Source organism: Peromyscus leucopus, chromosome X, assembly GCF_004664715.2.
Source record: "Peromyscus leucopus breed LL Stock chromosome X, UCI_PerLeu_2.1, whole genome shotgun sequence".
NCBI lineage: Eukaryota > Metazoa > Chordata > Mammalia > Rodentia > Cricetidae > Peromyscus > Peromyscus leucopus.
Window position 1 is genome coordinate 136812596 of NC_051083.1, and position 18799 is coordinate 136831394.

Here is an 18799-nt window from a genome sequence, read left to right on the forward strand (position 1 = left end):
ATAGAAAATGTCTTCAGTAGGGGCCTGTCAGTATCTGTGAAGGGCTTCCATAGGCTTTGGTTTGAGTTCTAACATTGCATTCTTACAATAACACCATAGTGAATTATTTTTGTTTTTGTTTGTTTTGAGACAGGCTCTCTCATTTTCCCAGCTATCCTTAAATATGCTATGTAGTTGATGCTGCCCTTCAACTCATTATTGGTACTGTTAGAACTCGTATATTGCTGAACTCACAGGCATGTCTCACGCATGGGGTTTAGAGGGAGAATTCTGGAGACTCTGTCAGAACAGGAAAAATGATCCCTTCTGGTTGCTTCTCAAAGCCCAAATGAGCCTATAGGCTCAGAGAAGCCCCTCCCCATCTGTACCTCCGTCTCCTTGGGTACTCCTCAGCAGGCAGGCCAGGCCAAGCTGGTGCTTCAACCTTTTCCACCTGCAATTGCTTGGTGGCTCAGTCCCAGCAGTGAGCCAAATTTGGGTTGAGAGAGGGCAGGAAAGCATCTGCTGTACTCTTTTGTCTTCTCATACTTCTAAAACAAGTGCTACCGAGCTACTGTAGTGGCTTTCCTGGAGGTGTGACAGGTTGTCAGACATGTGCAGATGTGAATGCAGGGAGCTGAGCTGTGTGTGTCCGGGGTTCAGTATGAAGGGTGAGGCCAGGTGTGACATTCTTATCCAGCTTAGTAGTTTGCAGGTATGGACTAGGAGGCTAAAAACTTTGAGCACTATCCCCATGGCAGGGGACATAGTAAAGGCCTATTCAGCCTCTGCTCATCCCAATTTGGGTGAAGCCATGAGAGATAAGCTGCTGCTGAGTCTCCTTAGACATGAAAAAGCAGGGGCTAAAGAGAAAAGGGTGACACCTTTTTACATGGTTGACAGTGGTCAGGTGTGGGAGACCAACCCCTACCACTATTTACCCCAGGAACTCTTGAGGAATGAAGGATAAGAGACTTAGTTAGAAATAGAGAGGAGAGAAACAGAGAGAAAACACAGGATAGACTTGGGTGGGCCTGGATCCTAATCCATTGGGCCCTGACTGTCTCTGCCCTAGGGTATTTATAGGAATGCCAAGGGGGGGACGACAAAAGACCTCCTCCCCCAGCACAGCCAAGTGCAGACCATCTCAGACACCTGCACTCAGGCTGGTGGTCCAATCATCCTCTCCATGCAGACCTGCTTGGTAAAGCCACTAGGAAACCTGAAAATGAGCTCCCACACCTGAACTGATTGGCAGTGGTCAGGGAGGTAGGTGGAGCAGCTGGCTGTTACACAAATCTTTAATAGTCTTTTAATAAAAAACCCAGAACCAGGTATTGGTTTGAAAGCTGAAAGATCAGAGAAGCAGAGCAGGCCACAGCCACCACATCTTACCTCACCAACTCCTCAGCCTGAAAGAGCCTCTAGTTCCTGTCTCCTCATGCCTTATATACCTTTCTCTGTCCAACCATCACTCCCTGGGATTAAAGGCATGTGTGCTTCCTAAGCAAAGACATGAGATCTCAAGTACTGGCATTAAAGGTGTGTGCCACCACTGCATGTCTCTGTTTCTTTCCTAGACTGAGTTAATCCCATGTAGTCCACCCTGGCTTTGAACTCATAGACATCCAGACAGATCTCTACTTCCCGAGTGCTAGGATTAAAGGTGTGTGCCACCTCTGCATGGCTCTGTTTCTCTCCTAGACCAAGTCAATCTCTTGCAGTCCAAGGTGGCTTTGAACTCACAGAGATCCATGGATGTCTGCCTCCTGAGTGCTAGGATTAAAGGTGTGTGCCACCACTGCCTGGCTTCTATGTTTAATCTATTGGCTTGTTCTGTTCTCCTATCTTCAGGCAAATTTTATTAGGGTACACAATATATCACCACAGCTGGTTAGGGTGCAACTGGGTCTGTGGGCAAGGATATGAATTTGGGCCAACTGCTGACTTGGTCCACTACTCCTGGGAGCTCCAGAAGGCTAGTGAGGACTATTTGTTCAGGAAGCCCACAGGGCTTTAGTGTCCTGCAGTCACCCAAGACCCTGTGCTTAGGACTATACACTTGATGTCATCATCTTAAAATTACCGATGAATGCAGCTGTGATCTTAGGTACATAAAGTTGGATTGGGACAAATTAGTAGTAATGCTGTAAGCAAGGGAAATGCTGACTCTGGGCATATCTTCTGTTCTAGGGGCTCCTTCTGAATGCAGGGTGACAGGTGCAGTACCCCATGAATTCAGAATTCCTGGGACCCTAGGATGTACAAATTACCTCTACAGCAGAATAAGTGGGTACTGATGGGCCCCCAGAGGACATACTTTTGTTAAAAATTTTCCCTTTTTTTTTTTTTTTGGTTTTTCGAGACAGGGTTTCTTTGTGTAGCTTTGCGCCTTTCCTGGAACTCACTTGGTAGCCCAGGCTGGCCTCGAACTCACAGAGATCCGCCTGCCTCTGCCTCCCAAGTGCTGGGATTAAAGGCGTGCGCCACCACCGCCCGGCTCCCTTTATTTATTTAATTTATGTTTTTATTCTTACTTCTTTCTTCTTCTCTCTCTCCCTCTCTCTCTTTCTCTCTGTCTCTCTGTCTCTCTCTCTGTGTGTCTCTCTGTCTCTCTGTCTCTCTGTCTCTCTCTCTCTCTCTCTCTCTCTCTCTCTCTCTCTCCACCACCTGGATCTAATTCCAGAGTATTTGCATCATCTGAAACAGAAATAACATGCTTATTGTCTCTCTGTCTCTATCAAAACTTAGTCTGGCAAACCCTTGATTTGCTTTCTGTATCTATGACACTAAATAAATAATGATTAGCTGAGTATGGTGGTCCATGCATTTAATCCCAGGACTCAGGAGGCTGAGGCAGGTGGATCTCTGTGACTTTGAGGCTGGAGTTTGAAGCTGTGTTGCTTTGCCTGTCTAAAACATCTGATGGTTTAATAAAGAGCTGAATGGCCAATAGCAAGGCAGGAGAATGCATAGATGGGCTGGCAGGTAGAGAGAATAAAGAGGAGGAAAAAAGTCTGGGAGGAGAGAAGGAAGAGTAAGAACAAGGAGAGGAGGACATCAGGGTCCAGCCACCCAGCCACACAGCCAGCCATGGAGTAAGAGTGAAAGGGATTACAGAAGAGAAAGGGAAAAGCCCAGAGGCAAAAGGGAGATGGGATAATTTAAGTTAAAAAATGTAGTTGGAGCCTTTTCTCTGTCCCACTTGGGCCTGCAGCAGCTTATAAAATAATCACTCAGAGACTTAATACTAATTACAAACTGGCCCATGGCTCAGGCTTATTACTAGCTAGCTCTTACATCTTAAATTAAACCATTTCTATTAATCTATGTATCACCATGTGGCTGGTGGATTACCAGTACTTTCATATTTTGCTTCTTAGATGGCTGCTGGTGTGCCCCAACTCCACCCTCTTCTCTCTGTATCTCTGCTTGGATTTTCTGCCTGGCTATATCCTGCCTTGCTATAGGTCAAAGCAGCTTCTTTATTAACCAATGATAATAAAACATATTCACAGCATACAGAAACATCCCACAACAAAGAAAATCTGTCTAGAAACAAGCCAAGCTAAGGCCAGGCATTCATAAGAAAGAATAAGCCTTCATGTGTGATTTATCTGGGAGCTGGGTGGTAGGCCCCCCAAAGAGCCAAAAGAACAAAGAATAAAAACAACCAACAACAACCCTCCCAAAGGAAGCAGCAGCAGCAGCAGCAGCAACAGAAGAAGAAGAAGAAGAAGAAGAAGAAGAAGAAGAAGAAGAAGAAGAAGAAGAAGAAGAAGAAGAAGAAGAAGAAGAAGAAGAAGACAACTCTAATTTTTGTTGCTTATATACTCACTGGAACATGATCAAACTCCCAGTGGCCAGCCCTTTAAAGGAAACTGAGAGTCCGTCCCCCCCCCACCTCCACCAGAAGCCATCAATTGTGGAGAGTACACTTTAATATTCTTATCCCAATTTTTAAGAGTTCTCTTTGATGGCTTTCTGTCTAGACTGTTTCTTTTTTGGGGGGTGGGGTGAGGGTGGGGGTTGTCACAGGATCCTTCCATTGTCCCTCTTTCTCAACTGTGAGTCTGCAGTCATTGAAACTACTGCAAAAGTAGCTTCCTTGCTCTTTATACTCAGTGGGAGTGTGGATCATGGACTTCCACATAGTTTCTGGCAAACCCACAGACCACAGGCATCCACATAGTCTCCTGCATTAGCATATGCTCTGGACCTCAGCATGGTCTCTGGTGGCAGTACAGACCACAGACATAAACCCGACTCTCTGCCACAGCTTGGGCCACAGACACCATCATAGCCTTTGGCAGCAGCACAGGCCAAAGCCATCAACATGACCTACAGGACAACATTAGCCATGGACACCAATATGGTCTCCAGTGGCAGCCTGGCCCATCAACATCAACATGGCTTCAGGTGGCAGCACAGACCACAGACATCCACATGGCCTTTGGTTGCAGCCAGACCCCTAACTGCAGCAGGATCATGGACCCCAACATGGCACTCTGTTGTGGAATATTAGTTTAAGATGTATTACATTTGTTTATGCTGTGGAACATTTGTTTTAATGATGCAAAGGTGGGTTGTATTCTTTTATGTTGCATTTGTTTAACTCTGTGAAGCTGTGTTACTGTGCCTGACTAAAGCACCTGATTGGTCTAATAAAGAGCCGAATGGCCAATAGCAAGGCAAGAGAAAGGATAGGCAGGGCTGGCAGGCAGAGAGAATAAATAGAAGGAAAAAAAGAGAGAAAAAGAATTGAGGAGTGAGAGAAGGAGCAAGAGAACAAGGAGAGGAGGACATCAGGGGCCAGCCACACAGTCAGCCACAGAGTAAGAGTGAAAGTAAGATATACAGAAGTGAGAAAAGGAAAAAGCCCAGAGGCAAAAGGTAGATGGGATAATTTAAGAAAAGCTGGCTAGAAACAAGCCAAGCTAAGGCCAGGCATTTATAAGAAAGAATAAGCCTCCATGTGATTTATTTTGGAGACGGGTGATGGGCCCCCCCAAAGAGCAAAATAGTAAAAAGAGTAAAAAGCAACAGCTCTCTGTGTTAGCACAGACCACAGATATCAACAGGTCTTGGGTGGCAGCTCAGGCTACTCACATCAACATGGTCCCTGACAGCAGCATGGCCCACAGATACCAACAAGAGGTCAGGTAGCAGCACAGGCCACAGATATCTGCATGGCCTTTGGTGGTAACATGGGCTATGAATGTCAACATGGCCCCTGACTTCAGCAGGACCATGTACCCAACATGGCCCTTGACATATCCCTGCTTAAAAACATTATATTTTATCTATCAATCATTTATCTACTTACTGTCTGTCTCTCTGTGTGTGTGTACATGAACTTGAGTGCCATAGTGCTCATGTGGAGGTCTGAGGGTAACTTGTAGGAGTTAGTTCTTTCTAACATTTCTAACATGTGGGGGCTTGTGGATTGAATTCAGGTCATCAGACTTGGCAGTAGGCACCTTTATCTGCTGAGCCCTCTCATTGGCTCTGTTTCTGTTTTTGTAACAGGTTCTCACTATAGACCTGGCTGGCCTAGAACTCTCTGTAGATCAGGCTAGTTTCAAACTTGGATTAATCCTCCGGCTTTGACCTCCAGAGTGATGGGATTATAGGTGTGCATCACTATGCCTGGTACTTTTTTAAAAATTTATTTTTATTTTATGTACATTGGTGTTTTGCCTGCATGTGTGTCTGTGTGAGGGTGTTGGAATCCCTGAAACTAGAGCTACAAACTATTGGTTATAGTATTAAGGCAACTCCACGTAGTTAAAAGGGAGGTTTATTTTGTGGGGTAACTTACAAGTAAAGGGATAGGTTACAGGGTTCAGGAAAGGTGTAGTGCAGTCCAGTGGTGTTCTCTGGAGAACTCTGCTCGGTCTACCTCTGTCATCCAGGATCCAGGAACCAAGAGAGCCGGCACATCTCGTGTCTTAAGGGCTCCTGTCTCGGCCCTGCCTTGTAGGCATGACAGTTACTAAAGCCTCAATGTGGGTAGTACTTCCAGGTCAAATCTGGAACAGTTACCTACTACAACAAACAGTTGTGAGATGCCATATGGGTGCTGGGAATTGAACCTGGATCCTCTGGAAGAGCAGCCAGTACTCTTAACCACTGAGCCATCTCTCCAGCCTCATGCATTGGTATTTTGCCTGCATGTATGTCTGTGTGAAGGTGTAGGATCCCCTAGAACTGGAGTTAAAGACAGTTGTGACCAGCCATGTGGTTGCTGGGAATTGAACTCAGGACCTCTGGAAGAACAGCCAGCACTCTTAACCACTGAGCCATCTCTCCAGCCCCACTTGGTACTCTTTTTTAGTTTTAGAAACTATCTTTTCTAGCCAGGCCTGGTGCAGGCCTCTAATTCCAGCTACTTAGGTGGCTGAGGTGGGAGAATAACAAGTTTAGTGCTGGCCTGGGCAATTAATGAGACCATGTGTGAAAATAAAAAGTAAAGAAGGGGCTGGGCATGGTGGCGCACATCTTTAATCCTAGCACTTGAGAGGCAGAGGCTGGGTGGATTTCTGTGAGTTTCAGGAAAGCTGGAACTATATAGCTAAAAAACACAAAACCACATAAAACATGAAAAGGGCTAATCATGTTATCCTTGATATAGTAGACAGTACAACAAACAATAGAAACCATAACAATTATTTTTTCTACCTTTAATGACATTTTCCCTCTGATTATTTAAAAAAAATTTGACACAAGGTCTCACTATGTAGCCTTAGCTGCCCTTGCTATGTAGACCAGGATGGCCTTGAACTGTCAGAGATCTGGGATTAAAAGCATATGCTACCAAACTCAGTCCTCTCTCTCTCTGATTTTTTTTTTACCATAAACAAAGTTTATTATAGTCTTGTGAGATCTTTGAATATTGTACGCTTGTAAGTGGGAAAGAAATGAACCCAAACTCATCACTTATTCTCAATCTAAATTTAAGCATGGCTCATACCATTTTAAAATTATTAATTAAAAGGTCTCCATATAAAAAGAATATTATCCATGTAGGCAATCTTCACAGCAAATTTTAAGTATGTTGTTGAAAATAATTCTTCAAGACTTTGAGCAGACTCTTCCATGAGGGGCTCCCTTCCTTCTGCATGTCTCACATACATACATCAGGGGTTGCAAAGGTTTGTGTTTCTCCAACACCCCACTCATTAAATTAGTCTGTCTTCTTGGCCAGGATGGAAGAGTAGTGGGATATTTCTCCTTGTCAAACTGAGCTGTTGCTTACTACTTTAGCTAGTGTGCTTATATAAGGTTAATTTTTAAATATTTTTTATTCCTTGATAATTTCATACATGTACATAATATATTGTGAACATGTTCACCCCCAATTCTCTTATCACTCTCCCATGCCCTCCAGAACCTATTTTCCAATACCTTCTACTCCTTTCATGTCGGTTTTTTTTTTTCCAATACTCTGAGTTTAATTAGATTTTCTTGCTTGTGTGTGGCTGTGGGTCTGTTTACTGGACCATGGGCAACTTACCAGTGGCTACAGCCTGAAAACCTAGCTTACCTTCTCCTTCTCCCAGCCATTAACTGCCAATAGTTCTTCCTTTACAGATGGGACCTCATGAGTCCCTCCCCTGTCCTGGACTCTTGTTTGTTTGTTTGTTTGTTTTCCGAGACAGGATTTCTCTGTGTAGTTTTGGTGTCTGTCCTGGATCTCGCTCTGTAGACCAGGCTGGCCTTGAACTCACAAAGATCCGCCTGGCTCCTCCTCCCAAGTGCTGGGATTAAAGGTGTGCACCACCACCGCCCAGCTCTGTTCTGGACTCTTGTGCTTGACCTTGTGTAGATAACCCACAACTGCTGCACATTTATGTGTGCAACAATAATGTCCAGAAGACCATTCCATAGCATTCCTTCCAGGTTGTATTTTCTGTCCACACCCTCTCCCTTGATGCTCCCCAAGGCTAAGGGAAAGAACTGTGCTAATTTTTTTTTTATTACATGGTAAAGTAGTTAAACAACCAAGCTTACTTAATGTGTGAGTGCATATGTGCTTGTATATACACATATATTCGTGTGTGTGTGTGTGTGTGTGTGTGTGTGTGTGTGTGTGTTTGTGTGTAATACTGAGGAAAAAACTTGGTTCTTGAAGAAACGAAGCAAGTGTCCTACCATCGAGCCAAGTATGCATCCTTTCTTACTGGATGAAACTTCAATGATATTTACCTGTAATCCCAAGGCTCTGCCTAAAACCCTGTAATGCTGTTGAATTTTTCTTAAAGGAATTAGGGTGGAGAGTTGGGGTGGTTATTTCCTCATTTGTAAGAATTACATGTTTATTCAGCAGAACTGAAGTTATCAAAGTACCATTTGTACGTCATATATTCATTCCTTGATCATTTACAAGGGATGATGTACTATTTCTGTTTCTTTACCTGACTTCTTTTTTTGGTGGGATTTCCCCCTCATAATCAAATTTATTTCAAAATAATTTTCAATAAAATGTAGACATTTAAATGACAGCTTGATGAGATTTGGTAACTAACACTAAGCCGGAGGTATGGAAAATTCCATTTACCCCAGAAGTTTTTCCACTAAAAAGATAAATAGTAGTGTAGATTAGTTTGGGTCTTCTGGACTCACTGATGTCCAACTTTTTACTCAGCAAGATCTACCAATAATATTGGATGTTCAGCAGTTCTTTCATTTTCAGTAGTATTTTTTTGTGCATATCTACCACAATTATCTGTCCATGAACATTTGGATTGCTTCCAATTTCACTTTCACTGAATATGCATGCAAGAGTTAAAATGGGAAAAAGAAAAAAAAAAACAGGACAGATAAGTAAGGTGGTCAGACAAAACATGACCTGAAAATGATGGTTTTAGAATACCCTGGCTTCGTGAATCATCAGAGAAAAAGACCTTTTGTCTCAGCAGCACCTTTAGTGATGAATCTATTTGAGTGAGACCTCCCTCTAACAGCTTCACTCTCAAGCCCTCTGCAGTGCTGTTAGTGATGAAGTTACTTGACAGGAGCTTTACAGCCCATCTGTCAGTGTCCCTGCTGCTGCTTGAATCGTGAAAGTGGCAATAGAAATATGTTTCTTCACTTCTGCCCAGGCCAAGTGAGGATCTGCTCTATTTTCGATATCAAACATGGCATCATAAATCCCAGGGAATGATTCTCCAGCATATTTGTTGTGGCTACTTGGAGCAAAGATGATGTGCCTGTAGAACTGCCTTCCAGGTAAACCAAGAGGATCTATGAATGCTCTTTCCAGAAGCATCAGTTGGCTATTCATAATTCGCACTGCAATAGGATCAGTAAGATCAACTTGTGTGAGTCTTCCATGAAAGTCTGAAGCAGCCTTTGAAAAGTTTGTCACAGCAGAAAATAAGGAATCAAATGACACTCTATAGTTTCTCAGTTGCTGTTCATGTTTCTTTGATAAACTGAAGATATTTGCTGCATAGGTTTTCAAGGCTTTTGCATAGTCTTGAATGTTGAAAGGAATGATAACAGAGTCTACAAGCTCATATACCAATGCTCCTCAAAACTGAGCCACAGAAAGCTGTTTTTTAAATGTAGGGTCATAAAAGTTCTCTACTAATTCAAACGTCTCATAGATGGTATGGTATACAGGATAGCTGCTGTATTTATCTGTTTTCCTGTTCTTAGTGTAGCGAGCTCTGCCTGAGGCAATTCCAAGTCTCTGAAAATAAGCCTCAAAATCGCTTCTAGATCCCAGCTTATTGATTCTAGGATAATCTTTATTTTCAGGTGAAGGGTCTTTTTCCAGCCAGCTTTCATAAAGTGATTTACTTTCAAAACCATCATCAGGGCTGGAGATCTCTCTTGCCACTTTATACACCAACTGGTAAAGAAGAGGAGTACAGTCAACTCGTAGAGTGTAATTGCCTTCTATAGATGAATCTGAGTTGATGTAAGCAACACTTCTCTCCTGGAGGATCTTTGCATTCTCTTCAGCCCATTCAGTTGAACCCAGCAGCCCAAACTCTTCTGCATCCCAGCTGGCAAAGATGATAGTTCTCCTAGGTCTCCAGCCTCGATTCATCAGTTTCCCAAAACTCTGGGCAATCTCTTGCAAAACTGCTGTCCCAGTGGTAGGGTCAATCCCTCCAAACACCCAGGAGTCACGATGACCTCCCAGAATGACATACCTATCAGGTTCTATGGACCCTCTGATAGTTCCAATTACATTGCAATTCTTGTGATTTTGTTAATATTATTAACATGCATTCTAACTTTCCTGGAATATTCACTTCCTATAAAGCCAGGCCCGATGTTGTAACTAACATTTAGAGTTCCCTTCCAGCTTTTGTCTGGTGGAGCAGCTCCTCCCAAGTTTCGTAACAGTATCTCTGCATCATTGTATCCAATTGGATGTACCGGTATATTTGGAATCCCTACTCCTTCTTCAACATGAAGTCTGAAGGTGTACTCTCTACCAAATCCTTAGACCAAAAGGGCTCTGATTTTTTTTTTGAGACAGGGTTTCTCTGTGTAACTCTGGCTGTTCTAGAACTCACTCTGTAGACAAGGCTGACCTCAAACTCAGAGATCCACCTGTTTCTTCCTCCCGAGTGCTGGGATTAAAGGTGCGTACCACCACTACCCTCTCTCTCTGATTTTTTAACCAGAGGGCTAGCCTTTTATTTTTTCAGTGTCAGGGATCTATCCCAGGGTCATGGGCATGCTAGGTAAATTCTAGTCAAGTTCTGAGCCATCCTTAGTTTTTTTTATTCTTTTTGAATTTTATTTTATGTATTTATGAATGTATGTGGGGTGTGTACAGGCATGCACATGCCACAGTGTGCATGCAGAGATTCGAGGGCAAGTTGAGGGAGTTCGTTTTTTTCCTTCCATCTGGGTTTCAGAGATCAAATTTAGGTTATTGGTCTTGGCGACAGGTGCCTGTAGCCACTGAGCCATCTCACTGGCCTTGTCCTTAGTTTTTTGAGACAAGGTCTTGAACGTAGTTCAGGCTGACCTTGTCCTATTGATCTTGTTGTCTCTACCTCCGTAGTGCCAGGATTACTGGTAAAAAAAAAAACAACAAAAAAACAAAAAAAAAAACAAAAAAAAAAAACACCTCACTCAGCGAGGCATTTTGTTTGTTTCTTTTTGTTTTCAGACAGGTTGTTTCTCTACTGTAGCCCAGGTTAACTTAGAGCTCACTATGAAGTCTAGGATTAGAACTTTGGCAATCCTCAGAAATCAGTCTCTTGGGTGATGAGATTACAGATATGAGTCACCAGGGCTGATTCTTCAGCCAGGCACTTAATAAATTTTATTGTGTGTGCATGTATGATATATGTATATGTAGGTGTGCACATGTTATAATATACATGTGAAGGTAAGAATACAACTTTTGTGGAAAAAGTGGTTTCCTTCTGTCTTTCATGATGAGTTCCAGATATGGAACTCGGGTCACTGGGCTTGTGCTGTGCTCTCAGGCTTGCATTTGATACAAGTGAGTTTACCTGCTGAGCCAGGCAATTTTACTTTGTATGAGATTCTGAAAATTTTATACCCTTGCTGGGATGGGTGAACCATTGCTTAGCCTATTTTAGAGGTTCTTGGGGCCATTCTGATAGGATTGAGGGCAATGATTCACAGACTCCTCCATTGCAGGCTTTTTGTCCCCTTTCTTATGGTTTTAGTCCCACATACCCATATTTACACAGAATGAAGGAAACAAGTTACACACAGGCCCTTGTCCTCTTTTGTTTATTGAGACTGGATCTCATGAAGCCCAAGTCCTCCCAACCAAAACAAACAACCCTCCAAAAAAACAAAAAACAACAAGAAAAACCTGGGCATGGTGCCACACTCAAGAGCAGTGGTTCTTAACCTTCCTAATGCTGTGACCCTTTAATACAGTTGCTCATGTTGTGGTGGCCCCCAACCATAAAATTATTTTCACTGCTACTTTATAACTATAATTTTGCTATTGTTGCAACCCACAGGATGAGAACAACAGCTCAAAAGAGAGGTAGGAGGATCAGGAGTTCAAGGTCATCCTCTATTACAAAGCAAGTTTGAGGCCAGCCTGGCTATATGAAACCCTGTTTCAAAAACAACTGCAAGGAAACAAAGTACACTGAGAAAATGCAGTTTTTTTTTTTTTTTTGGTTTTTTGAGACAGGGTTTCTCTGCGTAGCTTTGTGCCTTTCCTGGAACTCACTTGGTAGCCCAGGCTGGCCTCGAACTCACAGAGATCCGCCTGGCTCTGCCTCCCGAGTGCTGGGATTAAAGGCGTGCGCCACCACTGCCCCGGAGTGAAAATGCAGTTTTTAAAAAAGAAAAAAAAAAAAACCCAAACAGAATCATTAAATAAAAGCCTCTACTTTCCTTTTTGTTTGTTTGTTTTTCCATACAGGGTTTCTCTGTAGCCCTGCCTGTCCTGGAACTCACTCTGTAGACCAGGCTGGCCTCAAACTCAGAGATCCACCTAACTCTGTCTTCCTAGTGCTGTTATTAAAAAGGCATGCACCAGCACTGGCCAGCTACTTTCCTTTATTTATTTATTTTAAAATACTGTGTTTTTATTTCACGGGCATTCATGTTTTGCTTGTATGTATCTCTGTGTGAAGGTGTCAGATCCCCTGAAACTGGAGTTAACAGGCAGTTATGAGCTGCCATGTGGGTGCTGGGAATTGAATCCAGATCCTCTAGAAGAGTAACCACTGCTCTGCTCTTAACTGCTGAGCCATCTTTTTAGCTCCAACTTTATTTTTAATTGCCAGTTTTCTTTAGTGTTTATCAAAGTCTGCAGATCTATTCTCAGACCTATTGAAGTGAATTACCTTTATGTCAAATTTCCATTCTTCATTTATAATTTAGAGATATGGTGCTTATGTTTCTCAGGCTGGTGTCCACCTTGATACACACACACACACACACACACACACACACACACACACACACACACACACACACACACACACACGAATGACCTTGAACTTTTGATCTTCCTACCTCTACCTCCCTAGAACTGGACTGTCCTCACCTCTTGCTTCTACCCTAGTATTCAAGATCCTAGGTGACAGTTGAGAGTCTCCATATGTGTTTTTGTGCCCTACGGTTGAAGTGACAGCTGAATGACTTCACCTACTCCATCATTCTCTCCAGTATAAGGACCAGAACCTTGGATTTCATTTGAATGTCATCATTTGGACCTTCATTTCTGAATTGTGTGGCTACATGGAGCTGAGGTGGCCTTTGCTGTCTGCTGAGCTTCACTGTCATGGTCCTGAGGTAGAATAAGGTAGAAAATACCAATTATTAGACATTGATTTGTTGATTTATTTGGTGATTTACTTATAGCACTGCTTGTACTGCCTATTTGCCAAGCATGACTTCACTTGCTACCTAGAACAGAATGACCTGGAGAAATAGCTGAAACAATGGGCCGTTGCCCCCAATGACCTGCTGACTGCCACAAAGGCTTCTGCAAACTCTGCTTCTTTGCTCTCTCCATCTTGTGGTTTTAGAGTATAAAATGAGAGTACAAACTAGACCCAACATTGAATCCTTTCAGGAAGATATCCTGGCTTTGCCCTACTGGTGACATCTCTCTTCTACTCTCATTGGTGTCAGTGTGCTTATTCCAGAAATATTCCTGCAACATCCTCATTGTACTTCTCATTCCTGAAGTGCTGTTGGCTTATTGTGCGTTTGGTCCTTGGTAGAGACTCACATCTGAATAATTAGCTGAATGTCCTCACCTCTGTCTTGTGCTTCTCTGTGTTAGGATCCTGGAGCCAAGGTGAAAGGCAACTACATCTATCTGGGCCTTCATGCACTACCATAGTCTGCTCATCCAGATATAGCCAGTGTTGTAGCCCAGACCTAATGTCTCTATTTTAGTGTAGCTACAAACACCTGAGGTGACAGTTGACCGTCCCACCTAGAAGTCCTTGATTTCATTCGGTGTAGGCATACAGAGATTTTATGTCAGCTGAACTCCCCAGATTAGGCCATGAATCTCAGCACCAATGTTGGCAGCAAAACTAAGGTAATGTACTGGAGAAATGGCTTAATACTTAGGTGTGACTGCTGGTCTTGCAAAGTACCTGAGTTCTCAGCACCCACATCAGGCAGCTCAAGGCACCCTCTTCTGGCCTCCAAGGGCACCCACATGTACACATACAGATACATACACATAAATAAAAAATAATATATATTTAAAAATAACTAAGGCGATGGATGACTCTCCTTAGCATATCTGTCATTTTTTTCCATGTGGGTTCCCACAGCTGATGTGACCCTTAATTCATGAGAATATCAAATCTCCCATCAATTGGCTATGCTCACTTGGTCCCTCATGACCATGCTTCATAGACATTCAGAGCTAAGGTGACCTGTGAATATATTTACTGAGGATCACATGCCTCTTACCCATTGTAGGTTAATGGAGCTTACAGCTGAATGTCCTCATCAGGCCCTCATCTCTGTCCCTTATATAATACTAAGAGGTAATGTGACAGCAGAGTGTCCTCACTAGAGCCTTGGCTTCTGTTCCAACGCGCGCGCATGCACACACACACACACACACACACACACACACACACACACACAGAAGGATCATGTTGGTCTCCTCATTCCTTCTTCCTGCTCACTCACAGTCACTGCCATGTCCCTTTTGTACTTCAGGTTCCCTGTGCTGCCCCTGTATAGGAACCTCTGCTTCAGAGAGGTTATGCCAGCAGGTTCCCTATTCCAAGCTCTGTTACATCTCTTGCAGTCTGTAAAAGTTGGAGTGCAGTCTGAGCGTTTGTAACAGTACTCTAAGCACAAAGAGCCTCTACATGGTCAGGACCATCTTCTTGTGTCATTGTCTGCTTTCCCTTTCCCCAAAACTTTAATACCATCTGCAGACAAACATCTGAGGCTTTGAAGACCCAGTACTACCCATCAAAGTGGTTGAGGATTTAAAAGGCTCTTTCCCAGGAGCAGGCATGAGGCTGGTGCCCCTTGGTGGTATGTGGAAGAAGGTATGGAGGCATCTTTAGGGAAAGCTGGGCAAAATTCTGCCATTTTGGAGTTGACCGGCTTTACATCATCACTAGCCTTTTGTAAAACCTTGTCCATTCATTATAGCCACATGGCTGCTGTTCCAGGAGTCAAGAGAAAGCCTCTTTGTATCATGGGGGTAAAGAGAAACTATGTGGCCCTTTGTCTAAGCATGGTGGGCAGAGTGATAGTCATGAGAGCCATAGAAATGACTGTGTGGAGGTGGTATTGAGGTTTTACTTGCACTTTGTGTTCTGTCTCCAAGAAGGTATTCCTGTTTTATCTACCTGCTCTTTCATGGGCTGTGTAGTAAAAGTGGTGAGGCTAGGCTGGAAAGTCTCTACAGCTCAGCTCAGCTCAGAGCTCTGAGTCTCAGAGGACAATGGGGGCTTGCTGGTACTTACATCCGCCCTGCTAGCTCTCAGGCCCAACCTCAGTGGTACCATCAGCTCACCCATCTCAGCTTTTGCTGTGATTCCTGCTCCAGAAGACTATAGGCACCAGGAGGATGTAGGATGAAGGCCTGCCCCTGTGCTAAACTCTGGCCTCCAGCCCTGTCCATGGAGCCCTGCTGCCTGCTCTGGAGCATCTTGGCTAGAAGTGTAACTGTCATGCTTGAAAAGAATGAAAATATTCTTTAGGCTAGGTGTGTGCACAACCTTAATCCCAGTACTTGGGAGGCAGAGGCAGGCGGATCTCTGTGAGTTTGAAGCCAGCCTGGGCTACAGAGCAAGTTTCAGGACAGCCAGAGCTATACAGAGAAACCCTGTCTCCTTCCCCCCACCTCACACACACATAGAATTCTAAAGAGACACTTGTGTCCCCTCTTTTGGCTACCAGACTGAAACAAGGCACCTAGGGAATAGAAATTCCCCCCAGGAATCTCATGCTGGGAAAAAAAATGTTGAATTCCAGTGTCAGCCAGAGGGGGAATCTTCTGTTCAGGAAAGCTTGTCAGACAACCTTGCAAGAGGAGACTGAGACCCAGACAATGAAGATGGGTCAGTGATGAGTGGGACTATACCTTGACCAGGACTGCTTATGTGTGCCTTCTATTTAAACATTAACCTCATGTCAGGACCCTAAATACAGACTTTGCAAGGGGGTCACTGGATCTGTTTGTCCTTCTTTTCAATGTGGCTACATTGAATAAATCTTTTTCACTATTAACTTGGCTTTTAATTGGCTTATTGAGGACGGATGTCTGAGCTTGGCTCATTAGGGCTTCCAGGGGCACAGGCTCTGACTCTAAGGTAAATAACAAGAAGGACCCTTAAGAGTCTGTGATTTGTCTCTATCTCCTATCAAGTGCCTTTTCCCACTATTTGGTGTGCAGGTGAAGCTCTCCTCTCACAACCTGGAGGTACCATTTCTACTTAAAACAGGGGACACAGTAAACACTCCAGTATGGGGGTGGGTGGAGGTGCTGCTGTGACAAACTTAGAAGGGCCCATATCAACCTTGCCTTTGTGTGAACTGGCCTATCATGTCAGATTGTGAAGTCCAGCTCCCAGCAATGGGATGAGATGTGATGACCAACTATATCAGGATTAAAAGACAGAGGACATGTGTGCTCCCTAGTCCAATTTGGGTTCTGACACACCCTTTTTGCAAATTGCAAAAATTGCCTTGCTGAGATTGTGTGACACCAAGATTACTCTTCTCCAACAGCTATATGCCATCCTAGCAAATAGGCAAGAACAAACTTGCCAATGTTCAAGTTTCTTTTACCTTTATCCATTTTTTTTTTCTTGCAGGTTTCTGGGAAGGATCCTTATCTCATCCTTTAGGTCTGAGACCCTGCCTGCCATCATCATCTTAACCAGACTGTATTGCCATCCTGGACATGAAAGCAGGGAGGGGTGTAGGTACCCAGTTCTCAATAGCAGGCTAGGGAGAGGTCTTGAAGGTTCAAACAAGAAGCCCTGGATAGGTGGTAACAGAGACACATGCCTGTAACCTCAGCTACTTGGGAAGCTGAGGCAGGATTACTTGAGCTCAGACTGCTTTAATATAGCAAGAACTCTGTCTGAAAACAAAGTTGCCTTCCTAAGTAGGGGACAGAGGGCCCAAGTCCAAGTTGTTTTTCTTCCTATTAGCCTCCTGCTGACTGCCCGAGGGCCTCCTAGTCCTGGAACAGTAGGTCCTACAAGACCTAGATGCATGTTTTTAGCTCTCTGCTAGGAGCAAGACTGTGCCTCAACTGTCTATTCTCTGGGTCACTGGTTTGCTTAATGTATAGACCCTCTGCCCCTTGATCATTGGTTCTGTCACCCTTATCTATTAGAACTAAGGCATGGTGGTGGTGCTTCCTACTATATTCCCAGGACTCAACTTAGAGCATGGGCTCAACAGGCAGCTATGCTCAGGGCCATTGTCTTTGTTGGGAGCATTGACAGTGTGTTGAACCAAATTGCTGTTTCACAGGCAAAAGGATACCTGCAGGTGTAGTTAGCTGCTATCATACTAGAATAAGATGGGCATCCATTCCAATGTGACAGGTACCCTAAGAGGCAGAAGCTAGACAGCCACAAACCAGGAATTTCTAGAATCATCTGATGCTGTAAGAGACAGAGGGGTCTCCCCTAGAGCCTCTTGAGGAAGCACTGCCTCATCATACCTTGATTTTGAGTTTCAGGCATCCAGCAGGGTGACACTGAACTTCTACTGTTCGAAGTATCTTATTGTGGTACCGTGTTATGGTTACTGGAGGTAGGTAAACTGGCAGCTCAAACAAGCACAGAATTCTGTCTCTTTAGCTGCTGCTTAGGCCAGTTGCCTGGGTAGAGTAACACTTCTATTCCCTCTTCCTTGCTTTCAATGTCAGTCATAAAACTTATAAACTCAACTCTTTCCTAAATAGTGAGTGGGGCAGGGACAGGGTCTGGGTAAAGCTAGCTAGTTTGCTAAGATACATGAATGATAAAGTGGTAGAGGTATTTATGTAGAAGGTAAAAGGGTGATTTGCCCTTGTACTTTAGGCTAGTCTCAATGACAAACACCCATGGAGTGATACCAAGTGATGGGAACAGATACAGGGGAGAGGCTACAAAGACTGGAGGTCAGATCCAGGCTCCTGGCTGAACCACTGTGGGACACCTCAGAAGTAAGGATGATGAGAGACAGAAAAGGAGGGGAAGCATGGAGAAGGTGGTGGGGTAGGAATTCAGAAGGTAACATGGTGTGATGTCAAATCTTGGTTGTCAACTCGACTACACCTATAATTAACTAAATCCAAGAAGCTGGACATATTACTGAGGGATTTTTCTTGTTAGATTATTTGAGGCAGAAGACCTACTCAAAATCCATATCATTTGAGGTCAGAAGGCCTGCCCTAAATCTCCTGGTGGCAGCCCATATAAAAAGGACATGAACAAAGGAAACTTGCTTTTTGCCTGCCTTCATACCTGCCCTCACTCTTGCTGGCAAGTTCATCTTTCTTATTCATGAGCCATTTCTTTGTTGGTGTTAGAACATATTTCTTTGGGATTCCAACCTAGACTGAAAACTGGGACTCCAGCATGAGATTGGGGCTGTTGAGATATCTAGTCTCATAGACTGAACAACTACTGGATCCTTGGCCTTTCTATCAGGTAATAGCATTGTTGGACTACTTGGATTTTCCTATCCCAACCTTGCCATTAACATCCTCAAGTAGTTTGACCTGTCCCCCTTGTCATTTCCTCCCTGCCATCCAGGACCATGAAGGAGAGACTTATTATTTCCCCACTCCCCATGTATATTAGTCAGAGTTCTATAAAGGAACAGAACTGATAAATGACAAGGGGGACAAGTA

General features: G+C 43.8%; 1 protein-coding gene across 1 annotated transcript; it reads right to left on the reverse strand.

Moving 5' to 3' along the window:
* Window positions 1-8708: 8708 nt before the first annotated feature.
* Window positions 8709-10448, reverse strand: LOC114706218 (N-acetylated-alpha-linked acidic dipeptidase 2-like). Its single transcript, XM_028888565.2, is given in 2 exon segments — window positions 8709-10188; window positions 10191-10448. Coding segments are annotated over 2 exon segments (1221 nt in total). The 5' UTR covers window positions 10225-10448; the 3' UTR covers window positions 8709-9001.
* Between the last annotated feature and the right edge of the window lie 8351 nt (window positions 10449-18799).